This window comes from Cervus elaphus, chromosome 20 (genome assembly GCF_910594005.1).
Source record: "Cervus elaphus chromosome 20, mCerEla1.1, whole genome shotgun sequence".
NCBI lineage: Eukaryota > Metazoa > Chordata > Mammalia > Artiodactyla > Cervidae > Cervus > Cervus elaphus.
The window spans coordinates 96,544,624-96,568,653 of record NC_057834.1 but is presented as its reverse complement, the minus strand read 5'-3'; the positions used below and the strand labels follow the sequence as shown (position 1 = coordinate 96,568,653).

General features: G+C 34.3%; 1 protein-coding gene across 4 annotated transcripts in view; it reads left to right on the top strand.

The window, feature by feature from the left end:
• The window catches only part of LRRC7 (leucine rich repeat containing 7), a 575,718-nt gene that overhangs the window by 298,621 nt on the left and 253,067 nt on the right, over positions 1 to 24,030 (top strand). For all 4 annotated transcript variants that reach the window (XM_043877735.1, XM_043877734.1, XM_043877736.1 and 1 more), the window contains exon 7: positions 2,597 to 2,653. In XM_043877735.1, the coding sequence (XP_043733670.1) occupies positions 2,597 to 2,653 (57 nt within the window). The remainder of the gene's footprint in view (positions 1 to 2,596; positions 2,654 to 24,030) is intronic.

Here is a 24,030-nt window from a genome sequence, read left to right as displayed (position 1 = left end):
TCAAATTGTTCAAATAACCAATTGAGTATACCTCAACCTCCACCTCTGGGTAGAAGTAAATACATGACATTAAGAAGAACTCAGTGAAATAATGAAGTTGTTTAACAGGTAGCAGCCTCTCTTTGCATACAGAAATCACCTCAAAAGTTTTTTTCAAATTCTCTTACTTTTGTGGATCATGATTTCATAATACCTACAAATACCATACACTGAGACAGCTCTGAAAATTCACAGATATTCACAAGAGCATATGCCTTGTTTCTAAGTGAATTAATATTTCACCATTTGTTCATATAAAGTAGATTTTCCTTCTGGTACTGGCCACAACCACAAGTATACTTTTGGTTTATTAAATCATAAAATGTTTAATTATCTCCCTAAAATACATTGTTTACTTTAGCATTTTGTTAGTTCTCTTTACTAGTCCTAACATAAGGGAAGAAATCTGGGCAAATATATAACATAATACTAAAACCCAAACCACCAGGAATTAGATTTCAATTTTATGTAAATTATCTTCCAAAAAATGCTCTATTTTATAATTGTAATCTAAAAAGCTTTTTATCCTTCAGCTGGATAATTTGACAAAGACTGTTTAGTATACTTTATAAAACCTAAGATTTAGTACCCCTGAAGCCCAAACTAAGTCATAAAATGTTATTACTCTAGTACAGATACTAAGAAGATTTGAGATATATAAATGTTTAAGAAATGTCTATTATTAGTGATATCCCATGCTCTGAAGAACTGAGACAATTTGTTTCAAATACAGATTAAGAGTTATAAGATTAAAGTTAAATTGGAGACTTGATAGAACTCAAAACAAAAAGGAAATGGGAAGAAAACTAGTTGAATACCTAAAAGCACAGTAAATATGGGACATTGTAAGTGAAATAGTTCAAATAGTGAAATATTCCCACAACACTGAGAATCTGGACAAGTCAATTAATATTTGTCCTAAAATAACCACAACTGAGTAAATTGTAAAACTCACTATAGACATTAGTAGGCTTCCCTCGTGGTTCAGCTGGTAAAGAATCCACTTGCAATGCAGGACACCCTGGTTAGATTCCTGGGTTGGAAGGATCCCCTGGAGGAAGGCACCCTCCTCCAGTATTCTGGAGCAACCCACTCCAGTACTCTTGCCTGAAGAATTCCCAAAGACAGAGGAGCCTGGTGGGCTGGAGACCACAGGGTCACAGAGAGTTGGACACGACTGAGCGACTAAGCACAACCCAACATAGACATTAGTAACAACACTGTCCCAGATTGCAAACATTAACAAGTAGTTAAGTGTGAAATGCATTCCTAATCACCCAAGTATTTTGCAAGCATCAGAAAATGTAAGCACCTCTCATCCACTTCACATTTTTTTCCCAACTCCAGTACTATCACAGCACAGATGATACGACAGGATTTTAAATATGCTTCTATTTGAAATGTTCACATCTCAGGCTCAGAGTCAATTAAATATGGTATATCATGCTATATAGATGATGCTTTTCCCAGTCTTTAGTTAAAGGTAGTAGTAATTGTCATGGTCTTTGTGCAGGTTGAAAAGAATTTCCAGACACAAGGGGCAGAATGACAGTAGAACAGAGTTTATTAGAGCAGGAAATGCTGTTAGAACAGAGAGCTGGCTCAAGGGATAGCCAACCCCTTTCATGGTTTAGTAGTCAATTCTTATAGTCTCAAAACAAAGAAAATTCTTGCTGGAAGACTGGCATTAGGTGATTGGTTAGGGTGCTATAGGGTGAGTATGAAGGCGGATATTTTTACCTAATATGGGGTCAAGGAGTTAGCCAGTTTAAATCAACAGAGCGCATAGCAACAATCAGTATCTGGAACTGGAGCTCAGTCAATTCTGCAGATGACCTTGGTACGAAGTTCCAGATCTGTGGCCTTGGTAACAAGACTTTACAACTATGACCTTGGATTGGGGCTCCACAGTAATAAGTAACACTCACTAAAACTTACAATGTGCCAAGTATTATGTTTTACATGCATGATGACATCATTTAACAGTCAAACCCATATAAATTTTGTACTATTATTGCATACTCATTACAAATGAAGAAACTGGAGTTAGGAGGGGTTAATTAATTTGCCCAGTGTTATAGGGATAGAATATAAAGAGTCTGGATTTCACCCAGATATATCTGATCACAAAGCTCAAGCTTTTAACCACTATGCTTTATCATTTGCTTTAAAAATTCATTTGTCATCTCTTGAGGGAAATTATTACCATGTTCCTGTGAACTCACTACTTAGTATTTAGTAAATATTCAATAATTTGAATGCATATGATTAAACAACAGTGAATGTATTTTTATAAAACAAACTTTAGATGACTAAGACAGTGATATCTTGAAAGATTTTATTTTTAGGAAAGTTTAAGAAAGTGGTATTTATCATTCTCCAATATTGATAACAACCCTATTCATAATCAATTTGCATAATTCTTAAAGATCTATAACCATGGTTTTTAATGTTTGGACATAGTCATTTGGTTAACACAGTAACAATTTGGTTTACCATAAAAATATTTTTTTATAGAGAAATATCAAGAAACAAATTTTTAAATTCATTTCTACAGACTTGCCAAATTGCGGATATTGGAGTTAAGAGAAAATCACTTGAAAACTCTACCAAAGTAAGTGACTGAGTATTTTTGAAATTTTAATTGTGATTTTTCACTACTAGGAAGAAAAAGGACTATTTTTATTTTAGCTATGTTTTGTCATTATGATTGAGTTAATTTTTCTATAGTATTTTTCTAGGGGCTGAAAAGTACAGTATACTATACGAGATTCATATTAAGTAAGAATGTATCCTGCCTTATGAAATTGTATAATTACAAGTAAAAATGGGAAGAATCCATTTAAGATTCTTGTCATAGCTGAACGTACGTACTAGGAAGTTACTGCCTTGAAATCTATGAAGCTGACATTTCTATGACCCTCGAACAATCACCAGTTTCAAATGCTTAACTTTTCAATCTAATTTATGGATTGTGATAGTTTTCAGGTTTTAAATAAAAAATATACAAAGACACTTCATAAAAATGATTTAAGTTTTTCTAGAGATCCTATAATGACTTGGCAGAAAATTTGTATTTATACATTCTTCAAACTGTACCTGTATATAATAGTCTATGTAAAATATGGTTTAATTAAAAACAGAATATTTTTACATAAAACAACCACCAAAATTTTATACAATGTTTACTTTAATAGAATTAGTTGTTCCATCCTGTTTTGCCTTATTTATATCTAATAATAGAATGTGTGCTATATAGAAAAAATATTTTTGAAAGTCAAAATTTATTTAAAGTGGGGATTTTTTTTTTACTCAGATAAATTATTATGATTTGTGTATGTTACAGTTAAAATATTGAAAGTACTATCTTGCTGTTTTAACCCTCCTGCAGTATTGCAGAAAAACATTGAGTACGGTGATTAATTCTTCAAGCATATCAGCAGGATTTAGCGACATTTCATCTGGTGAATCAAAATTTAATTTTATTTTCCTCATTTTATATTCTTTCTCTATGCAAACTACACTGAATTTCATTGATTTTTTTTCAGACAACATATCAATAAAATAATTTCAAATACATTTTGATACATAAATATGTATGAAAATTCTCTCAATACAATATAAAACTTCCAATAATTATATGAATTTCATTTAAATACATACATAGAGATTAAACATCTATTCATTCCTCCATAAGTGGTAGACATAGGGAGAACATGAAAAGTAGGAGATGTCTCTATATCTGGACACCCTGCATTTTTGAGTGGGTTTTCTCTAAGCCAAAGCATACATAGGTCTAATGGAAGGCACCTCTTCCATGTTGGGGGCACAAATAGAAATGTGAATGTGGTTATTACTTATTCAGCATTAATCTACTGCAAATTCATTTCTATCCCCCATATTTTCAGTGTCTACATTTAAAGTAGAGTGGAAACAAGGCTAAGTACAAGCTAAACTATTGTGAAACAGCAGTTGTTTCCTTCCTCTAAATATAAACATTTGCGTTAAGGAGAAAATATTGATGGTGTAGAAAGGACTCCTTTCCCTTCTGCTCTTAAATAACAATTTTGACATAAAATAATAAATAAAGTTGACACTGGTTTTCAAATATATATTTTTTAAATATACATTTTAAATATAAATTAAAGCTTGACCATAGATTGTTAATACAGTCTTTATAAGAGGTAGGTGAGTGGACATTTCAGAGTAGTGAATAACAATGCTCATAATTGGACCATGGGTATTCTGTAGACTGTGAGACTGTGTATCAGTATCAAACAAAATTCAAGCAGTAGAACAATAGGCATTTAACTTTGCCATTTAAAAGTGTGAAGATATGTAGAAATGAAACGGGGTCTTCTTGGTGGATTGTTAGCATTTGTACCATTAGTATAGCTGTTACAGTTTTTACATTTAAAAAATCTTCAGTTATTTTCAATCTAGTGTGCTTAATTTTTACTTTATAGACAAAAATCAACAGAACCAAGGACATGCATAATATATGGAGAACTTTATCCTATTTTGATGTCTACAAAAATTAGAGTTGCAAGTTCTGTCTTGAAAAAAAGTAAACTATGCTTTCAGTATGCCTTATCCATAGTGCTTTCTGGTCACCAGTCTAGACCTCTAATGGAGAGATATGTGAGCGCTTTCTACTGTCCTTTATTTTGCACTTCCAATGAAAATAAATGAAGAGAGTTAGTTTTAGGAAGAAAGTTAATTTTTAAATTATTACTGCAAGAACAGATAGCTCATGATATCTTCATGGACACAAGCATGACGTCGGGTCTTTAGCAGGTCCTCAGTGACTTTTTTCTTCTTTTTGTCTTAAACTTCACATGCCTAACAAGGTGCAAAAAATGTATAAATGTAGAGAATTAAAATATGACTTTTTAAAGTAAACTGATTCTAGAACAAATTCTATTATTAATTAGAATTTAGCATTATAAATTTTTTCACACTGTTTCTTTATGATCACCCTTCTAGATATATCAATGAGTGAGAAAATTAAATTCCTCAGGTACACATTTGCTGAAACATCATTGACACAGTCAGTTTTGATTATGTGTAATACTTGAGGACATTGAACATCTAGAAAAAAACTAGATAACCATAAAGAAAACAACTTTAAATTCTATGATAAAATTTTTCCTCATAGCAGAATTATCCTCTTAATTACATTTTTGAAGAGTAGTCCAAAAATGAGTATGTTCCCATTTCGGAGCTTTTGCACTAGCTATCTTCTTTGGAATTCTCTTACCTCAAATCTTTTCAGGTTAGGTCTTTCTTAGGATTCCTATCTTTCTTCAAATGGTGCCTCCTCAGAGGCTTTCCCTGATCACATCATATAATGTTGCTCCCTCATTGCCTTTATATCATCTCACTATTACATTTGATTTTCTCACTTATGGTTCTCTGAATTGTATTGACTCTGTTTGCTTTGAAATGATCTCCTCAGGAGAACATTAAGTTCTATTAAGAGAAAGGTTTTTTTCTGTTTTGTCACTGCTGAATCTCCAGTGCCTAAACCAGTGCCCAGTGCATAGGCAGCACTTAATGAATAAACCAGAAAGCCGGCATATAGATTCACAGAGAGAAATATCTGTCATATGACCTGGACATTTTGTGTCACTTGTATTTTTTCCCATAGAAAATTATATGAGATACCAAATATTAAAATGAGTCTTTGATGAGCATCAAGAAAGCAAAAAAGGATAAATGGTTAATGAGTTCTCAATGGCTGATAGGTGAGCCTTGAATTTTAAACCTACACACACACACACACACACACACTACTTCTGGTGGTTTCAGGTGACATATAACAGGCAAGGCATGACAAGGGAAGAAAATAATTTCAAATTAAGGCATTAATATTTATAACAACTAAAGAATATTCAAAATTAGTATGTTATTTTTTTATTTTGTCATTAAAAAGTGATACATTTAGCTAAGAAACATCTGTCAAGATAAAAACAAGAAATAAGACAATTATTTTAAATGAAGTTTAGGAGCCATTTCCATGAAAGTAATTTAACAACATACAAGTGGTCACTAATAATGGTGAGTTTTATCTTTAAACAAAATTTTTCCATTTTATGAGAATTTTTCTAAAACCTTAAAGTTAAAATATGGCCTATCCATTGATAATTTATTATGACTATGACTGTTTCAGCTTGAGCTAAAACGTGATGTTGTATAAATGTGTCTGTGATAATGATAAAAATATGAAATAGTTTGAAGAAAAGGAAACATGATTTAAGCCAATATTAATTTTATTTTGCCCTGCCACTTGAGTACACAAGGCATAAAGTGTGATTCCTTGGTCTGCGGTCATAATACAGCAACTAAGAGGAATATTTCAAACATGTTCCAGTAGAATTGCTGGGGCAATATCAATAAATAAGTAAACCCTGGTGAAAAAATCCAGAAAAGGAAAAATGAATGAATTTGGTGGATAAGAATCTTTAAGAGTTGTTGGAGGAAGAGATTCGGGTTAGAGAAATGATGTCTGAAGTAGGGACAACTTTTAGATCCTGGACTCCTCTGTGAAGCTGACAAAAGCTATGGGATCCAGACGCGTGTTAATTGTAAAAGCCAAATTGTCTCTATTTTCAATATATTCATGGCCCATTGTGAATTTTCACATTTTAATTTTTACCTAGAAGCACATTATTTGGCATTTATGTAAAATAAGCCATACCAGAATACCTAGTATGCTATGACAGAGCATGAAAAAGGGGACCCTCTCAATTTTAAAGGATCAAATTTGTTGAATGGATTATTTTAATTGTGTAACTACTTCTAGTATATTCACTCAAAAGATAATATTTTACTGAGCAAATTTTCCTTGGAGTTGTTAAAATAATCATTCTATTTCACAATCTTCTATGACAATTTTTGGACTCTCCATAGAAAAAAACTCTTTGGGGAAAAATTGAAAATAAAACTTTCCCTAGTACAAGCATGAAGGATGCTTTGAAACTACTAGGATATATATGCTTGTAAACTAATAAATGATGCATCTATTATTTACATGACTTTATTCCTTGAGCACCATTGCATTTATTAAGTATTTCCTCCACCTAAAAACAAAGGTTCAGAAGCTACTGTGAATGTCTAAAGACCCTCATATATTCACAGAGGGTGCAGAAACATTGTACCTTATTTGGACATCCTCTAAGAAAAATTACAAATTGAATTGTAAGTATAAATTGAAACAAGACACTAGATCATGAAAGTCAAGAGAAGACTCAGAGAATGTTTCAGATTGAAGAAGAGTAAAGAGACATTATAACTAAAAGCAGTGACTCTGAATTGGTGCTTTTGCTATTAAAAACAAAACAACACTATTGGGACTCTTGGCAAAACAAGGGCAAAACTTGCATAGGGGTCTGAGAATTAAATAGTAACAATGTATCAATGACAATTTCCTGATTTGTATGGTTGTGTTTGGTTTGTTAAGAAAATGTTCTGATTTATAGGAAATACACACTAAAGTATTGGGAAATGTTGGTGCATCAGTTCTGAATTTACTGTCAAGCAGTTCAGAAAAGTTATTTGTATGATACCTTGAATTTATTTGTAAGTTTTTGTATTGTTTCAACATAAAAAATTATTTTAAAACACAATTTTCAAAGAAGCTCTTTAAAAATTGAAAAAGTCACTATCAACACAGAAAATTATCAGTTTCATGTCTGAAATATTTGCAGTTATAGTGTGCAGGGAAGAGTATGTATTTACGTACTAAAATGCTTAACTATTCATGAAAACAAGAATTTCAGTGATAGAGATTTTACATATATGAATATATATATATGATTTTTCCTAACCTGAATGGCAATAAACACTCCATATTCATAATTTTCACTCAAATTTCTATTTGCAAATTACATTTTTAGTTTTCATATAAATTCATTTATTCTTTTAAACTAAGATTACTCTTTAGTCAGACTTACAAAAGTGTAATGTATTTGGCATCCTTTCTTTTTAAAAGCTTCTCTTTCTTTGTTATTTATTTCCTACCAGTTATCATTGTCAACATAATGAAGAAAAGTCCATAAAATAATATGTATTCTGAACTGGACAGGTGTGACTAAGTCATTTTCTAGTTTCATTTCAGTGTCCTATTAATGAATTTATCTCATTTGGCATTACTGTACTAGTTACTACAATACATCAATAGGTTCCTTGGGGCTATTGTAATAAAAAATTTCTATATTCAGGCACAGCTTACAAATAGCTTTTTGATGTTTGTGACAATAATACAATATTGGATATAATGTGTTTTTATAATTGTATCACCTTATAATTTTACCAATTAGTATCATATTATAAGGCTTATGTTTTGTTAAACCCATTGTACCATCCCATTCTGGGTTATTTTTATCACAAGTGACAATGTAACAAGTACCTAGTCAAGGGTAACCATATTAATCCCCTCTGGTTTTAGAGAATTGCACTTAGAATTAGGACTTTTTTTCTACTTCTTATCACATGGTCTTATATTTTAAATTCAACTGAAATAAGTGATAATTATGATGTTTAAGATTTTAAAAACATTCTATAAATTATAATGCATCCTAACAATGTAATTATTTTAGATTCCCTTTGAAAATATCAAACATGTGCTTTCCCACGGGCTTCCCCCCAGTGGCTCAGCAGTAAGAATCTGCCTACGATGCAGGAGCCTCAGGAGACGTGGTTTCTATCCCTGGGTTGGGAAGATCCCCTGGAGGAGGGCATGGCAACCCACCCCAGTATTCCTGCCTGGAGAATCCCACGAGCAGAGGAGCCTGGCAGGCCACAGTCCATAGGGTCTCAACCAGACAGACACACCTGAAGCGACTTAGCACTGGCAGGCCACGGCATGCTTTCCGACAATTCACGAGAGTGTGAGGTCTCTGTCTTGTGAACTAATTATATTTCTTTTTAGCCTTATATTTTCAACATAAGATTAAGACTGAGAGTATAATGGTTAGGAAATGTTGTGTCAAGTCCAGCAAAGAGCTAAGGGGAGGGCACAAAAGCCGCATAAAACCATGGGATCAAATCGCTGTTTTCAGAGTACTTCAAGTCAATAGCCACTCTTATCCCTGATGATTAAATTTACCAAAAGATTGAAAACTGCCTGATATAATAGCAAGGTTAAAAGTGCTATGGCTTCAGTTTCATAAGATCTCAAGACTTAGACTCTTATGGAACAATTAGCCTGTACCTTGTTTTATTTCACCTGAGAAGAGCCAGAATGTACTTAAATGAGGTTTTGCCTTGCAGGCAAACTTGGATTTGTATTCAGGCCCTTGCTTTTTGTTTATGAATTATTTAACTTCTCTGAATTTCAGTGTCATTATTTTAAAAGAATATTGGGTGGCCATTGCCTTCTTTAAACTGTGAAATATACTTTGGGTAATTGTTGATGAAAATGAGTCTTGTGATGCATTTAGAACCAGAAAACTGTTTAAGCAAAATTAGTATACTATGGTACTTAGACAACTTAAGAGGGTTCAAGAAAAGATTGTAATGAATTAAGTACTTTTTTCTTTTTATCTCAAAAACTATCTTTATTAGAAAGGAAACAGAAGGTTTTTTATTGTTTCTGTAATACTGAAATCTTTAAAATAGCGTTTAATGCTATTATGTCTTTTGTATTTTTCAAATAGTACTGTAACAAGAATTTGTATAAATGATTGTCTCTCAGTCTCAGTATATAAAAACTTTAAATATCTACTAATCAATTCTTAATGACTATTTTCTTTTTAAGATTTGTCGTTTCCTTGGGTGAATTGAACTTAGATAATAAGACATGAAAAACAATAAATAAAAAATCTCTGTTGTTCTTGTCCAGTCGCTCAGTCATGTCCCACTCTTTGTGACCCCATGGACTGCAGCATGCCCGACTTCCCTGTCCTTCACCATCTCCTGTAGCTTGCTCAAACTCATGTCCATTGAGTCAGTAATGCCATCCAACTGTCTCATCCTCTGTCGTCTCCTTCTCCTGCCTTCTATCTTAGAACCAAAAGGAACATACCCACCATTTGCATATTTTCAAATTCAGACAAGTTAATGTGGATGATTGCTCTCCCCTTTATGAAAAAAATGTAGTGTCTTTATGAAAGATATATTCTGAACTTTACATTAGTATTGATCTTGGTCTCAGAGCCTTGGCCCAGAAAAATATACAAAGACACAAAGGACTTAGCCAACAGATTTACTCCTGCAGTTTCAGATATGGTGTGTTGCAAACATCTATCTGATTTCCAATTCCATTTTCCAATAGCTGGATCTCAGATGGAATGTTTGCCACATATCAAAATTGAAATCATCTTCATACCTTTTTGCTTACCACTCCAAGCAAAACCAAACCAAACAGAAATTCTAGGCATCTTATTATATACTCTTTAGTGACAGTACCATCCACCTAATTACAGAAATTAGAAATCTCAATACTATTCTCCTCTCCTACCACCCAAAAATCCACTTATGTCCATCAACTTTTGTCACTCTTCTCTTTCTTCTGTCTTTGCCCTACTTGTGGTCTTTAATGTTACTTGTCTTAACCACCAAAAACTCCTCCTTCATCCTATCTCTCCCACTGGAATCCATCTCCTTATTATTGTCAGAGCTTCTTACTAAAATACACCATGACATATGTCAATGTAAAAGCTCATGGTGACTACCCTCAGCTTGCAGAAGACAAACATGTCCAGACCCTACATAACTTGGAGCCAACATTTCCAATGTCATCATCTTTCAATATTCACTGTCCCACAGGGAATCTCAGATGAAAGCAGTTTACAATGCACCTTTGTATCTCTAAGCATCTTTCTTGGAATCTTCCCTTTTTCTCTCTGAGAAACTCCAAATCATCCCTCAATTTTCCCATCACTTGTCCTGTGAAATTAGCCATGAATTCTGCATTCATCCTGGTAGCTTAAAAAAATCTGCTAGAGTTTTTTCAAAGCTAAGTTTTCACCGGAATTTTAATCTGATTATAGTCTGACACAGAATTCTAATAAGCTTCATTTTGTGGGAAACTTTTTGTCATCTTGAATATGTTGTTTGAAGCCCCAACTCTACAGTCCAGCTCTCAAGGAAGCAACTGCTGAGCAGTATGCTTTTTCCTTCCCAGTTACTAAATTGGGATGACACAGTCTCAGCAACAGTGGATACGCAAGAGGAATTGGTAAAATGATTTTCACAAGGGTCCCCCTCTGGTTTTTTTGGAAAATGCAGGGGAAAAAAAAAAAAAAACTGATTGCTGGGAAATATGCTTTATTCCAGCATTTTAAAAGATTTCCCTGCCACCCATGTTTTGAGTTTCACTTTTAAAAGGGACTCATGATAAGTAAACAACAAACTATTACTGATAATTGGCTCAATAGGACACATGAAAACAAGTGAAATATATCTAACTTCCAGAGATTTCCTGCTTTCTTCATGTCTCCACTTTTCTCTCTACTCAGTTTGGGGTTAATTCAGGTCTTTCAATATGCAAAATACATCCTAAAAAAACTTGATTTTCTGCTGAACAGACGCAAGGGAAATGTTTCTAAATTGCTATAGTTTTCCACAGTTTCTGTGACATTTAAGATCAGTGCCTGAGCAATATTAAAAGTAAAAATTCACAGAAGAGATTAACTTCCTGACATTAATTTCCTTGGATGTATATTTTATACTTCCTTTTAGTAACACAAGATTTTATTTGCCCTTTTATGGCTTTTAAAAATTGTGAATTCTTCCTTGCCAAGCTCCCTATTTCATTATGCTTAGTTTTACATTATTTATGCTCAAGATGATACCAAACTTTTACCTAGCTACATTGTTTCTATTCATTTTCTTTTGTAGTTAAATTTATTTCAGTACATTAAAAGGACTTCTGTTAACCTGTAGTACAACATAACATAATAACTTTTCTAGTTATAAAGTAAATACTGTATAATTTTATAAGTAAGATTAAAAATAAAATTAAACAGATTAAAGCACTATGATTCTTACCAAGTCTTAGGTGTTCAGATTTACGATTGTTCTAAAACAATGGGGTAGAAAATGCACCAAGTGGAGCGGTTAAAAAGTAAGAATAACACATTCTCTATTAAGACATGTTCAGTTGCGACTTAGATAAATAAATTATGTGATTTAATTACATTAAAGCTATTGACTCTTCTGATTTAGTAAAACATTTCTAAATTAAACAGATTTCTGGAGGCAAAAGCTTTATTTTGATTAAATATTTCATGAAATTTTCAAATGCAAAAACATTGGTTATGCTAAATAGACTCTTAAAGGCATCTCTTTAAATATTAAATCCAACTTAGTAGAAATAATTTTAAAATATACTTACATACTTTAGTTTTATAAAAGAAAGTTCTCATAACTACAGACTTTAAGGGAGAATATAAAGTTTTAAATCTTTGACTTTCCATTGATTTTACAATAACATCCAAACCACTAAACATAGAATTCAAGACCATTCACAGTCTGACTCCCTAAGTTCTCTCCAGTTACTTACCTAAATATAACATGCAAGTGTGTGCCTCTGTATGTTTGGCAATAAATTCTCAGTTCATATAATGAACAAGTCAGTTTAAAAATAACTTTTAGTATATACCTAGCACGTGTCAGACAGTATTCTACATGTTAGAGGATATGACAATATGACAGTGAACTATAAAGATGGGTTCTCTTTTATTCAAAAACTACAACTATTCAAGTGTAGTTGAGGGAGACAGACAGCAAACACATAAATAAATAAGTGAATGAGACAAGTAACTGCTATAAAGAAAACAGGATGATGTTATAGGAAGTGATTGAGTTTGGAATAGTTGTTTAATTGGTTAATGGTTTTCTGGATTTTTTAAATTCTTTTTTGGCCAGACTGGTCAGAAAAGACCTTTGTAAAAACATGGCCTTTGCATGATTTAAATGATGAGAGTAATGCAAAGTTCTAGAGGAACAGCAGGAGTATAAACACTTGTGATGGGACCAAAGCGTGATATGTCAGGAGCAAAAAGGCTGGTGTGGCCAGAACATAATGAACTAAGTGGAGAGGCAGGTGGGGCAAAATGATGAAGTGTCTTGTGAGCCATGTTTGGAAATTAAGATTTAGTCTAACTATAATGAAAATCATTTGATAAGATTTGAGCAAGGATGATGTGTGATTTCATCAAAGCTTTACAAAGATCTGTCTGGCCGCTTCACAGTGAAGGGGTTCTAGTGGACAAAACTGAAAGGACGTGAATTAGGAGGTGACTGTGATAGTGCAGATAAGTAATTATGGTAGCTCGGTCTAAGATAGTACTCTGGAGATGGTAAGTGGTCAGATTCGGGATCCATTTGGAGGTGGAACCTTGCTGATGAAAAGAATTTGTGGTGAAAGGAGTAGATAAGGATATAAAAAGAAATTAAAGAGAATTCCCAAAGATTACATTTGACTAACAAGATGGCCGGTGGCATAATTTCCTCATATGGAAAAAATTTGAAGAACAGATGCAGGAATTATAAGTTTGATCTTGGCAATGAAAAGTTGGAGATGCCTATTAGGTAATGAAGTGTAGGCATTTGAATAAATGATATGCTCAGGGATATAGAGATATAAATATAAGAGTTATCACCCTATAGATGATATTTAAAAATAAGAGATTGGTGGAGGCAACCAATTGAGAGTATAAATAGAGAAGAGATGAGAACCCAGAGTTAAGTCTAGGACACTTTAATATTTATAGTTTAGGTATGGAAGAGAGGATCCTACAGAAGATCCTCAGGATGAATAACCAGAGAGTTAAGAAGGAAACCAATTGCAGGAAGAATAAAAGAGGAAGGGAGGAGTCAATTGTATCAAATACTAGTTGGAGGTCAAGTATGATGGGAACAGAAAACTGAGCAAGATCTAGGGCATTGATGGGAGCTTGATAACAGCTATTTCAGTAATGCATTATCTGTTGTCTCAGTGGAGTGGTTGAAGAAAGAGGAGAGATTAGCGAAAAAGGAGAACAAGTACAGAGGGTTCCTTCAAGGAGTTTAGGTGCAGAATGAACAGCAAAAAGTTACCGGTAACCGTATGGGGGTATGGTATTAGGAAAAAGATTTTGTTAAGAAGAATAATGTTAAAGCGTATTTACAAGTTGATAGAAATGATGCAATAGAAACAAAAGAATTAATGATGCAGGAGAGAAGGAAAATAATTACAAGAGGACATGAGGGAATGGGATGCAGAGCACAAGTGGAGGAAGTGGCTATAGAAATACAAGGATGCTTCTCACACAGAAATATAAGGCTTCTAGAGAAAATGGATTTTAAGATAGGTACATAGATTGGTGCCTTGAAAGTGGAAAGATAAGAATGTTTCCAACTAACTGCTTTAATTTTCTCTATGAGGCATGAAGAGTCATCACCTGAGAGGGAGTAGGGGATAATGGAGATTTGAGGAGATCAGAGAAAGTGTGACAGAGAAAGAAGTTCTCTTAGCAAATGGGAAAGTGAATACACTAGGTCAGTGTCATAGAATCCTCTGGAAGTGTTGACTCCCCATTTGAAATTTAAGGTTATACATGGGAAAGAAATCCATTCAGCAAAGTTGAGCAGACTTCAGAAAGTCAGTTACTTTGCTGCAGGCTTAGGAGACAGCTGGCTGGGTTTGGCCAGGCACACCAGATGGAGGAGGAGAGGGGCAAGGGAATTTAGGATGTTGACAGAAGAGTGGCTGGGACCTGGGGCTACAGAATCCAAAATGGGAGATGGAAGTAACTGAGGATGTGAAAGGGTCAGGAAGAAATGTTTTATTTGACCTTCTCTCTTTTTTGATATACTATGAATCTTTAAAGTACAGTCCAAATGCCACTTCTCTATAAAGTGTTTCCTGACTCTGCAGATACAAGTAATTATTCCTTCCACTTTGCTACCACACCGTTTTGTACATTCCTCTATGATAGCCTTTATCATATTATATTGGATTTGTTGCCTATCAGTATATCCCCAAAAAGACTGTAAATTTTTAAAGGAAAGAATTATATCTTATTTATTAGTTTTTTTATTGGCAACCAAATGAGGTATAAGGAAGGCTTTCAAAGAACATTTGATGAATGAGTGCAGGCAGTGTAGTGCAGAAGGAAGTTTTTCCTTTCCTTAAACATTGCCAAGCATCTGGTGGGCACCTGGTGAAAACTTGATTAACTGAAAGAAACAGAATTGAATAGGAAGTTAAACTATGTGTTATTTTCTCATTAAATATTTTGTCCACTGAAGCTGGTTCTTGATTATTGAAAATTAACTCAGGCATAAGGCATATTGTATTTCTTTATTTTAATTTCCTTTGCATACATTTTAGTTATCCCACTGATCCTTAGCTTTGAAGAGAGTACATTACAGATACCAAGTTGCTGTTGCTCTATTTTGTTTAAAAGAAAAAAATTAGCAATGTGGTTGCTAAGGAGGGGACAGGGAAGGGATGGAGGGAGAGTTTGGAGTTTTTGTTATTGTTGTTCAATCGTTCAGTCATGTCCAACTCTCTGTGGCCCCATGGACTGCAGCATGACAGGTTTCCCTGTCCTTCAATATCTCCCTGAATTTGCTCAAACTTATGTCCATTGGGGCTTCCCTGGGGGCTTAGCTGGTTAAGAATCAGGCTGAAATATGGTAGACCTGGGTTCAGTCCCTGGGTTGGGAAGATCCCCTGGGGATGGAAATGGCAACCGACTCCAGTATTCTGGTCAGGAGAATTCCACGGACTGTATAGTCCATGGGGTCACAAAGGGCCAAAACAACTGCACGACTTTCATTTCACTTCGTGTCCATTGAGTCAGTGATGACTTTCAACCATGTAATCCTTTGCTGCCTCCTTCTTCTCCTGCCCTCAGTCTTTCCCAGCATCAGGGTCTTTGCCAATGAGTCGGCTCTTCACTTCAGATGGCCCAAGTATTGTAGCTTCAGCTTCAGCATTAGTCCTTTCAATGAATATTCAGGGCTGAATTCCTTTAGGATTCACTGATTTGATCTCTTTGCTGTCTGATGGACTCAAGAGTCTTCTCCAGCACCACAGTTCACAAGCATCAATTCTTCGGTGCTCAGCCTCCTTTATCATTCAACTCTCACATCCATACATGACTACTGGAAAACCATAGCTTTGACTATATGGGCCTTTGTCAGCAAAGTGATGTCTCTGCTTTTTAATATGCTGTCTAAGTTTGTCCTTGCTTCCAAGGAGCAAGCATCTTTTAATTTCATGGTTGAAGTTACCATCTGCAGTGATTTTGGAGTCCAAGAAAAAAGTCTGTCACTGTTTCCCTGTCTATTTTCCATGAAGTGATGGGACCAGTGGCCATGATGTTCATTTTTTGAATATTTAGTTTTAATCCAGCTTTTTCACTATCCTTTTTCACCTTCATCAAGAGGCTCTTTAGTTCTTCTCTTTCTGCCATAAGGGTGGTGTCATCTGCATATCTGAGGTTATTGCTATTTCTCCCACCAATCTTGATTCCAGCTTGTGCTTCATCCAGCCCAGCATTTCTCATGATGTACTCTGCATATAAGTTAAATAAGCAGGGTGACAATATACAGCCTTGATGTACTCCTTCCCCTATTTGGAATCAGTCTGTTGTTCCATGTCCAGTTCTAACTGTTGCTTCTTGACCTGCTTACAGGTTTCTCAGGAAGCAGGTAAGATTTGGAGTTAGCAGATGCAAATTAGTACATATAGAATGGATAAATAACAGGATCCTACTATAGCATAGAGAACTATATTTGATATCCTGTGATAAACCATAATGGAAAATATAGTAAAAAGAATGTATAGGGGGACTTCCCTTGCACTCCAATTGTTAAGACTCTGCACTTCCACTGCAGGGGCAGAGCTTCAGGGATCTGGTCAGGGAACTAAGATCCTGCATGCCATGCCAAAAAAAAAAGAATGTATAACTGGATCACTTTGCATTATAGCAGAACTTAACACAACATTGTAAATCAACTATATTTCAATTAAAAAAATGTTAACAGTATAAAAATTTGGCTTAAACTGATACAATTAGTTATAACTTTATTTACTTTTAGGACTAATCTATGTGTTAATAATTTAATTTAAAAAATTCATCTCTGGGTGTATTCTTTGATTATGTTTCCTTGTAAGGAAATTTATAATAATTTTTATATGGAATAAATTTCCATAGCATTATATAAAATGAAAATGTGTTCTAAAGAAAGAGATATTCCATATATATGTGTTAGTATACTGTATTGGTCTTTATCCTTCTGGCTTACTTCACTCTGTATAATGGGCTCCAGTTTCATCCATCTCATTAGAACTGATTCAAATGAATTCTTTTTAATGGCTGAGTAATATTCCATGGTGTATATGTACCACAGTGTAATGATAACCCTATATGCAAAACGGAAAAAGAGACACAGATGTACAGAACAGACTTTTGGACTCTGTGGGAGAAGGCGAGGGTGGGATGTTTCAAGAGAACAGCATTGAAACATGTGTATTATCTAGGGTGAAACAGATCACTAGCCTAGGCTGGATGCATGAGACAAGTGCTCGGGGCTGGTGCACTGGGAAGACCCAGATGGAGAGGGAGGTGGGAGGGGGGATCAGGACGGGGAACACATGTAAATCCGTGGCTGATTCATGTCAATGTATGACAAAAACCACTACAATGTTGTAAAGCAATTAGCCTCCAACTAACAAAAATAAATGGGAGGAAAAAAAAAAAGAAAGAAAGAGATAACAAAGCAACAGTGTACTGTGAGACAATATGGCCTCTTCTAGATTGCCAAATGTTGCCTGGGAGGCAAACCATTTAAAACACTATGTATCAGAATATCCATAAAGCAATTATAATTTTCTATAGACATATTTTACCAAAGTTTCTAGAACTTATTAGATGCATTCTGCTTGGAAATGTTTGCAAAATCTTTAAATTACTCCTGATACCCATATGCAACTGCTACATATCCCCTTGATATGAACAGTAAAACAAAAGAAAGAAAGACAGAACACTAGATGATACAGTGCATTTCATTGTTGTAGTGAAGGAACCTCTATTGAGTGATTTGTGACCTATCTTAAATTTTAAAATAAGCCACATTTTAGTGGAATTCTGCTCTACCTGAAATATCGTTAAGCAATTTAACACCTTTTATTTCTTCCTTTCGGATATAATTCATGATAGTTAATTTTTCATTTAAAAGTATTTGGACCATCATAGGAGGAAGTATGTTGAAAGAATCCAATCCAAAATTAAGGCAAAACTGAAACTCAGCAAAGTGTGGGAGAAAGTAGAGGAGAAATATGAACTCAATTGATTTGGACAATGGATAGCAGTTCCCTTTTACAGTAACAGTGAGAAACCTGAAATTCTTTCTTCAGTTGTAACTCAGCAACTTACCCATTGTTTTTTTCTATCAACTACAATGGCTACCATTCAATATTGGTTCATGATTAAAATTTACTCCCTTATAAAATCCGGCAGACATTCCATTTATGAGGTTTTGGATAGATGATACAAAAATCCCATTTAGCAAGCTGATTATGTTTGCTATTCTTATTCTACCTGGAATATAAGTATTAAATAAGTAAATCGAGATTATTTTTAAGTTAAAACTTTGAATGTAATTATAACAGGGGTAACTGACTTCCTAAAAATTTCTTCTAAAAAAAGTATTTTTCTGTTTTCTCTATTTGCGTTTTCCAACAAAAGTCCATACTGAGTTTCCCTCTGTTACTATTAAACAAGTTAAATTAAACAGGAATAGAATTTTTGGTATATCATCAGCTATTTTTTAATCATCATACTTGGGGTGGCCTGATGCAAAGGAAATACAGAAATCATTATTAATCTCATACTTAAGGAAGCTATTGCTTGAAAAGTATGTAATAAAAAATAAATATTGCTTTGGAAAAAAAAAAACCAGCTGTTTAGATGAGCTATTCCAGCAGTTTAATAGTAAAATTCAAAAATCTTCCTTTAATATCCAATTCAAATTTCCATAATATATCAATATGATTGTTTTGGAGTTCACAAAGTAAAATCTGGAATACATTTTGTTAACTCAACCTGTGGTTCCCTGCCTACATCAGGAGCAGGAAACCATCATGGCCAAGAGAAGGGGGCTTGGACTTTAGAATAGACAAATATGAATTGAAGTTTCTTTCACCCCTTAATAATGTGTGCCTTAGAGCAATTGATTTATCCTCCTTAAACTTATTTCCCACGTGTATCATATATTTATGCACTATAGACTATGTGTATGTATGTATGTATTATACCCAATAATGTTTGCATAAAGCAGATGCGTGATAAATGGTTCTTAAGCTTGCAGAGGGAGGAAACAAGAAAGAAGCCAAGAGAAGCTTCTCCAAGGGATTCAGATATGCAGTGGTCCTTGGTCAAGATAAAAAGAAATTCATAGGGAAGGGGGCTATACCCAAGTAAGCGACACAGTATTACCATATTTTCATACTAGAAGTACCATACTCTGAGTGTTCCCTTCTCTTTTTTCTTTCACCCTTTGAATTGAAAATTTTTTTTATCATTTAATTAATTAATTAATTTTACTTTACAACATTGTATTGGTTTTGTCATACATTGACTTGAATCCGCCATGGATATACATGTGCTCCCCATCCTGAACCTCCCTCCCACCTCCCTCCCCATCCCATCCCTCTGGGTCATCCCAGTGCACCAGCCCCGAGCATCCTGTATCATGCATCGAACCTGGACTGGTGATTCGTTTCACATATGATAATTTACATGTTTCAATGCCATTCTCCTATATCATCCTGCCCTCACCCTCTCCCACAGAGTCCAAAAGACTGTTCAACACATCTGGGTCTCTCTTGCTGTCTTGCATACAGGGTTATCGAATTGAAAATTTTGAGAGGGCCCCTGAGTTCCAAGTTTACCAATTCTGCTCTGCCTTTTTTCACTGTCCTTCACACTGGCAATTATACAGCAGGATCCAGGAAGCCGAAATACTGATATGAGAATCACCCCTCTGGCCCACTAAACCTTGAGTCATAACATGTTTGTACTAAATTGCCATTGTGAAAGTTCCCATTTTGCATTTCCTGAGTGATCTGACCTCCAGTTCCTGAGAAGTCTCCTCTTAGCTAGCCCTTTTACCTTATTTATTGTAGTAACCTCCTCAGTGCCTGACATCCTACGTTGCACAAAGTTAAACAATCAATCAATCATTATTCAGTCAATGAAGAAATAAATATCATTTGTTTTCAGAGAATGCATATTTATCTTGGAATCAGAAGACATAACCAAAAGGCAATACACCTATAGCTAGTTGCAACGGGTGATATTGTATGTGCACCACTGTACACCACACTCCAAGTCAGATATTATATGTCCCATGTTCATATGCTGAAATCTGGCAGACTTATTCAATTCAAAACAATTAATCAAAGCCTTGAGTAGACACATGGATCATTAACGTGATTGAAGAAAGATGTGTTTATTTACAGAAACAATCTTAGAAACATTTCAAATTATTTTTGTTCACACAGTGAATAATGAAGGTATGTATATTTTGGTTATTTGCTAATATTTATATTTATGACACTTTTAAAATCAAGTATTCATCTTTCCTTGTATTTCCATACTTACCTGATAGTAAATATATGTTTTCAAAATGTTTTTGTCTTAAATAAAAACAATAATCACCTGAATATCCATGAAGATCATATGAAGATAAATTCAAAACCTTTAGAATTATTTCCAGCCAATTTTTAAAAGTTTTTCTTAACCAGAATGTTGTAGAGAACCCCATCAACACTTCACACTAATGCCAAATTCCAATTGACATTTAGATGTTGTTTTTGCTATGCCTTGCTCAGGTCCATAATCTGCTGTAACAAGTTCTGATTCAGGTAAAGGCAGTGAGCAGTATTATTCAAACAGCCAAACAGGATCATAAGAATGAGCAGGAATAGTTGAACATTCTGAATTCTTTCATAAATATTGTGTTAGATTGTTTTACTCTCATAGCCATTGCATTGAATTATTTATTGTTGACTTGTTTAATGTTGCCATGAATCCTTTAATACATTCAAAGCTTGCCTCTATAACTTATACTATGAGAAAACCTAGAGAAGATACACAAAAAATGTAAGAACTTCTGCTTAAAATCACCCACTTGAATTTATGAAAACTTTGGGAGTAGTTATATATGTTTGACTTGATTTAATAATCCAATTCTTCTCATTTTCTGGTGATTCTTCCTATTAAGCAAGTTCAATAGATAATCGCTGGTGATAAGAAAAATATTTAGTGAAGATTCTTTTTCCTGATTCTGTGATATAGAAAGAATAGAGTTATTTGAATGATGACCCTACTTCACATAGTTTTGAAGGGATGAGATAATTTGCTGTTGTTTTTTATAGGAAGACTACAATTTTCATAACTAAAAAAAACACAGTTTAGTTGAGCTTCTGTGTTGACATGCAACAAGGAGCCTCTTTACATAGAAATAAGAAGGATAAAATTTGGATTGTATTCAAATTCCAGTAAGTTGTTTAATAGAAAAATGAGACTAATGAGGCAATTAAGGACAAACTTTATATAAATTTCTGGAAAGAGTTAAGTGGAAGGAAATGGGTTTTGCAAATACAAATTGCTACTCTTAACCCTGATCAGGAAATGAATGTCATTATTCACAAACAAAAATAAACTCCCACCCCTTCCCCTGAAGGAGTTTCCCCAGATCAACTCAAACTCCAATACACTGCTTCACATCAACCCATAACATTGCATGCTTCTGCTGAGAGTGGTTCAGTTTGTACTCTGTGTGTATATAAGGTTCACATTAATAAATGTGATTCTCAATTAGAGAGTTTTGATAATTTCCAGCAAAAAGATGAAGACAATAATTGTTTTAAATATTCAGACAATGAAAACATGCATTATCAGTCTTTCATTATTCAGATTGTTTATTCAGTAGCTAACATATTATGTTAGTATAAGATACCTATTTAGTATATTTACTATATATGTTATCAAAATTATCATTATTGTATCAATTATGATCCCCAAATTCAACACACTATACCAGATTGCTAATCTGATTATTAGCAGTGGCAGACTTTATTTTTTGGACTCCAAAATCACTGCAGATGGTGACTGCAGCCATGACATAAAATGACACTTACTCCTTGGCAGGAAAGTTATGACCAACCTAGACAGCATTTTAAAAAGCAGAGACATTACTTTGCAAACAAAGGTCCATCTAGTCAAGACTATGGTTTTTCCAGCAGTCATGTATGGATGTAAGAGTTGGACTACAAAGAAAGCTGAGCACAGAAGAACTGATGCTTTTGAACTGTGGTGTTGGAGAAGACTCTTGAGAGTCCCTTGGACTCCAAGGAGATCCAACCAGTCCATCCTAAAGGAAATAAGTCCTGAATGTTTCATTGGAAGGACTGATGTTGAAGCTGAAACTGCAATACTTTGGCCACCTGATGCGAAGAACTGACTCATTTGGAAAGACCCTGATGCTGGGAAAGATTAAAGGTGAGAGGAGAAGGGGACAACAGAGGATGAAATGGTTGGATGGCATCACCAGCTCAATGGACATGAGTTTGAGTAAACTTCAGGAGCTGATGATGGACAGAGAGTCCTGGCGTGCTGCAGTCCTTGGGGTGGCAAAGAGTCAGACACGACTGAGCGACTGAACTGAACTGAACTGAATCTGAATATCTTGTCTACCATTTTGGTTAGTAAAGCTTATATTATAAGTTGAGTTTATTATAAAGGAATTTTTATTCCCTTTGATTTTGCTCTGATGTCAGTTAGGGTTAATGAATTCTGATGTTAAATCTCTTTCTTTTGACAAGTGTAAATTAATCACTTTGGGCGAAGCTTTTTTTAGCTAAATTATAAAATTTTAAGTGTCAATCTTTTTCTACATAAAATGCTTTTATTAAGAACTTGCAAAGTTGAGAAAGAAGTAAAAAGTCCAAAACTGTGGAAGTTTTTTTAAACTGACAAAGTATATATTCTTTTTGACTTGTTTTTAAATAAACAAAAAAAATTTCCTAGAGAATTTACTCCAGTTAGTTAGATTTCAATGAAATGTATTAATATTTGAAAAAACTACATAAATTTTTCTTTATTAATAAGTTAAATGTTTAGGAATAAATTTAACAAGAAAGTCATAATGCTTATAAAGAAAACTGTAAATTCTTATTGAAAGGTATAAAAGAAGATCTGAATGGAAGAAAACAAAAATTATTTTATATGGGAAGTTTATTTTATTTATTTTTATTAGTTAGAGCTAATTACTTTACAATATTGTAGTGGTTTTTGCCATACATTGACATGAATCAGCCGTGGATTTACATGTGTTCCCCATCCCGATCCTCCCTCCCACCTCCCTCCCCCTCCGATCCCTCTGGGTCTTCCCAGTGCACCAGCCCTGAGCACTTGTCTCATGCATCCAACCTGGGCTGGCGATCTGTTTCACCCTAGATAATATACATGTTTCAGTGCTATTCTCTCAGATCATCCCACCCTTGCCTTCTCCCACAGAGTCCAAAAGTCTGTTCTATACATCTGTGTCTCTTTTTCTGTTTTGCATATGGGGTTATCGTTAACCATCTTTTTAAATCCCATATATATGTGTTAGTATATTGTATTGGTGTTTATCTTTCTGGCTTACTTCACTCTGTATAATGGGCTCCAATTCCACCCATCTCATTAGAACTGATTCACATGTATTCCTTTTAATGGCTGAGTAATATTCCATTGTGTATATGTACCATAACTTTCTTATGCATTCGTCTGCTGATGGGCATCTAGGTTGCTTCCATGTCCTGGCTATTATAAATAGTGCTGCGATGAATTTTGGGGTACACGTGTCTCTTTCAGATCTTGTTTCCTTGGTGTGTATGCCCAGGAGTGGGATTGCTGGGTCATATGGCATTTCTATTTCCAGTTTTTTAAGGAATCTCCACACTGTTCTACATAGTGGCTGTACTACTTTGTATTCTATGGG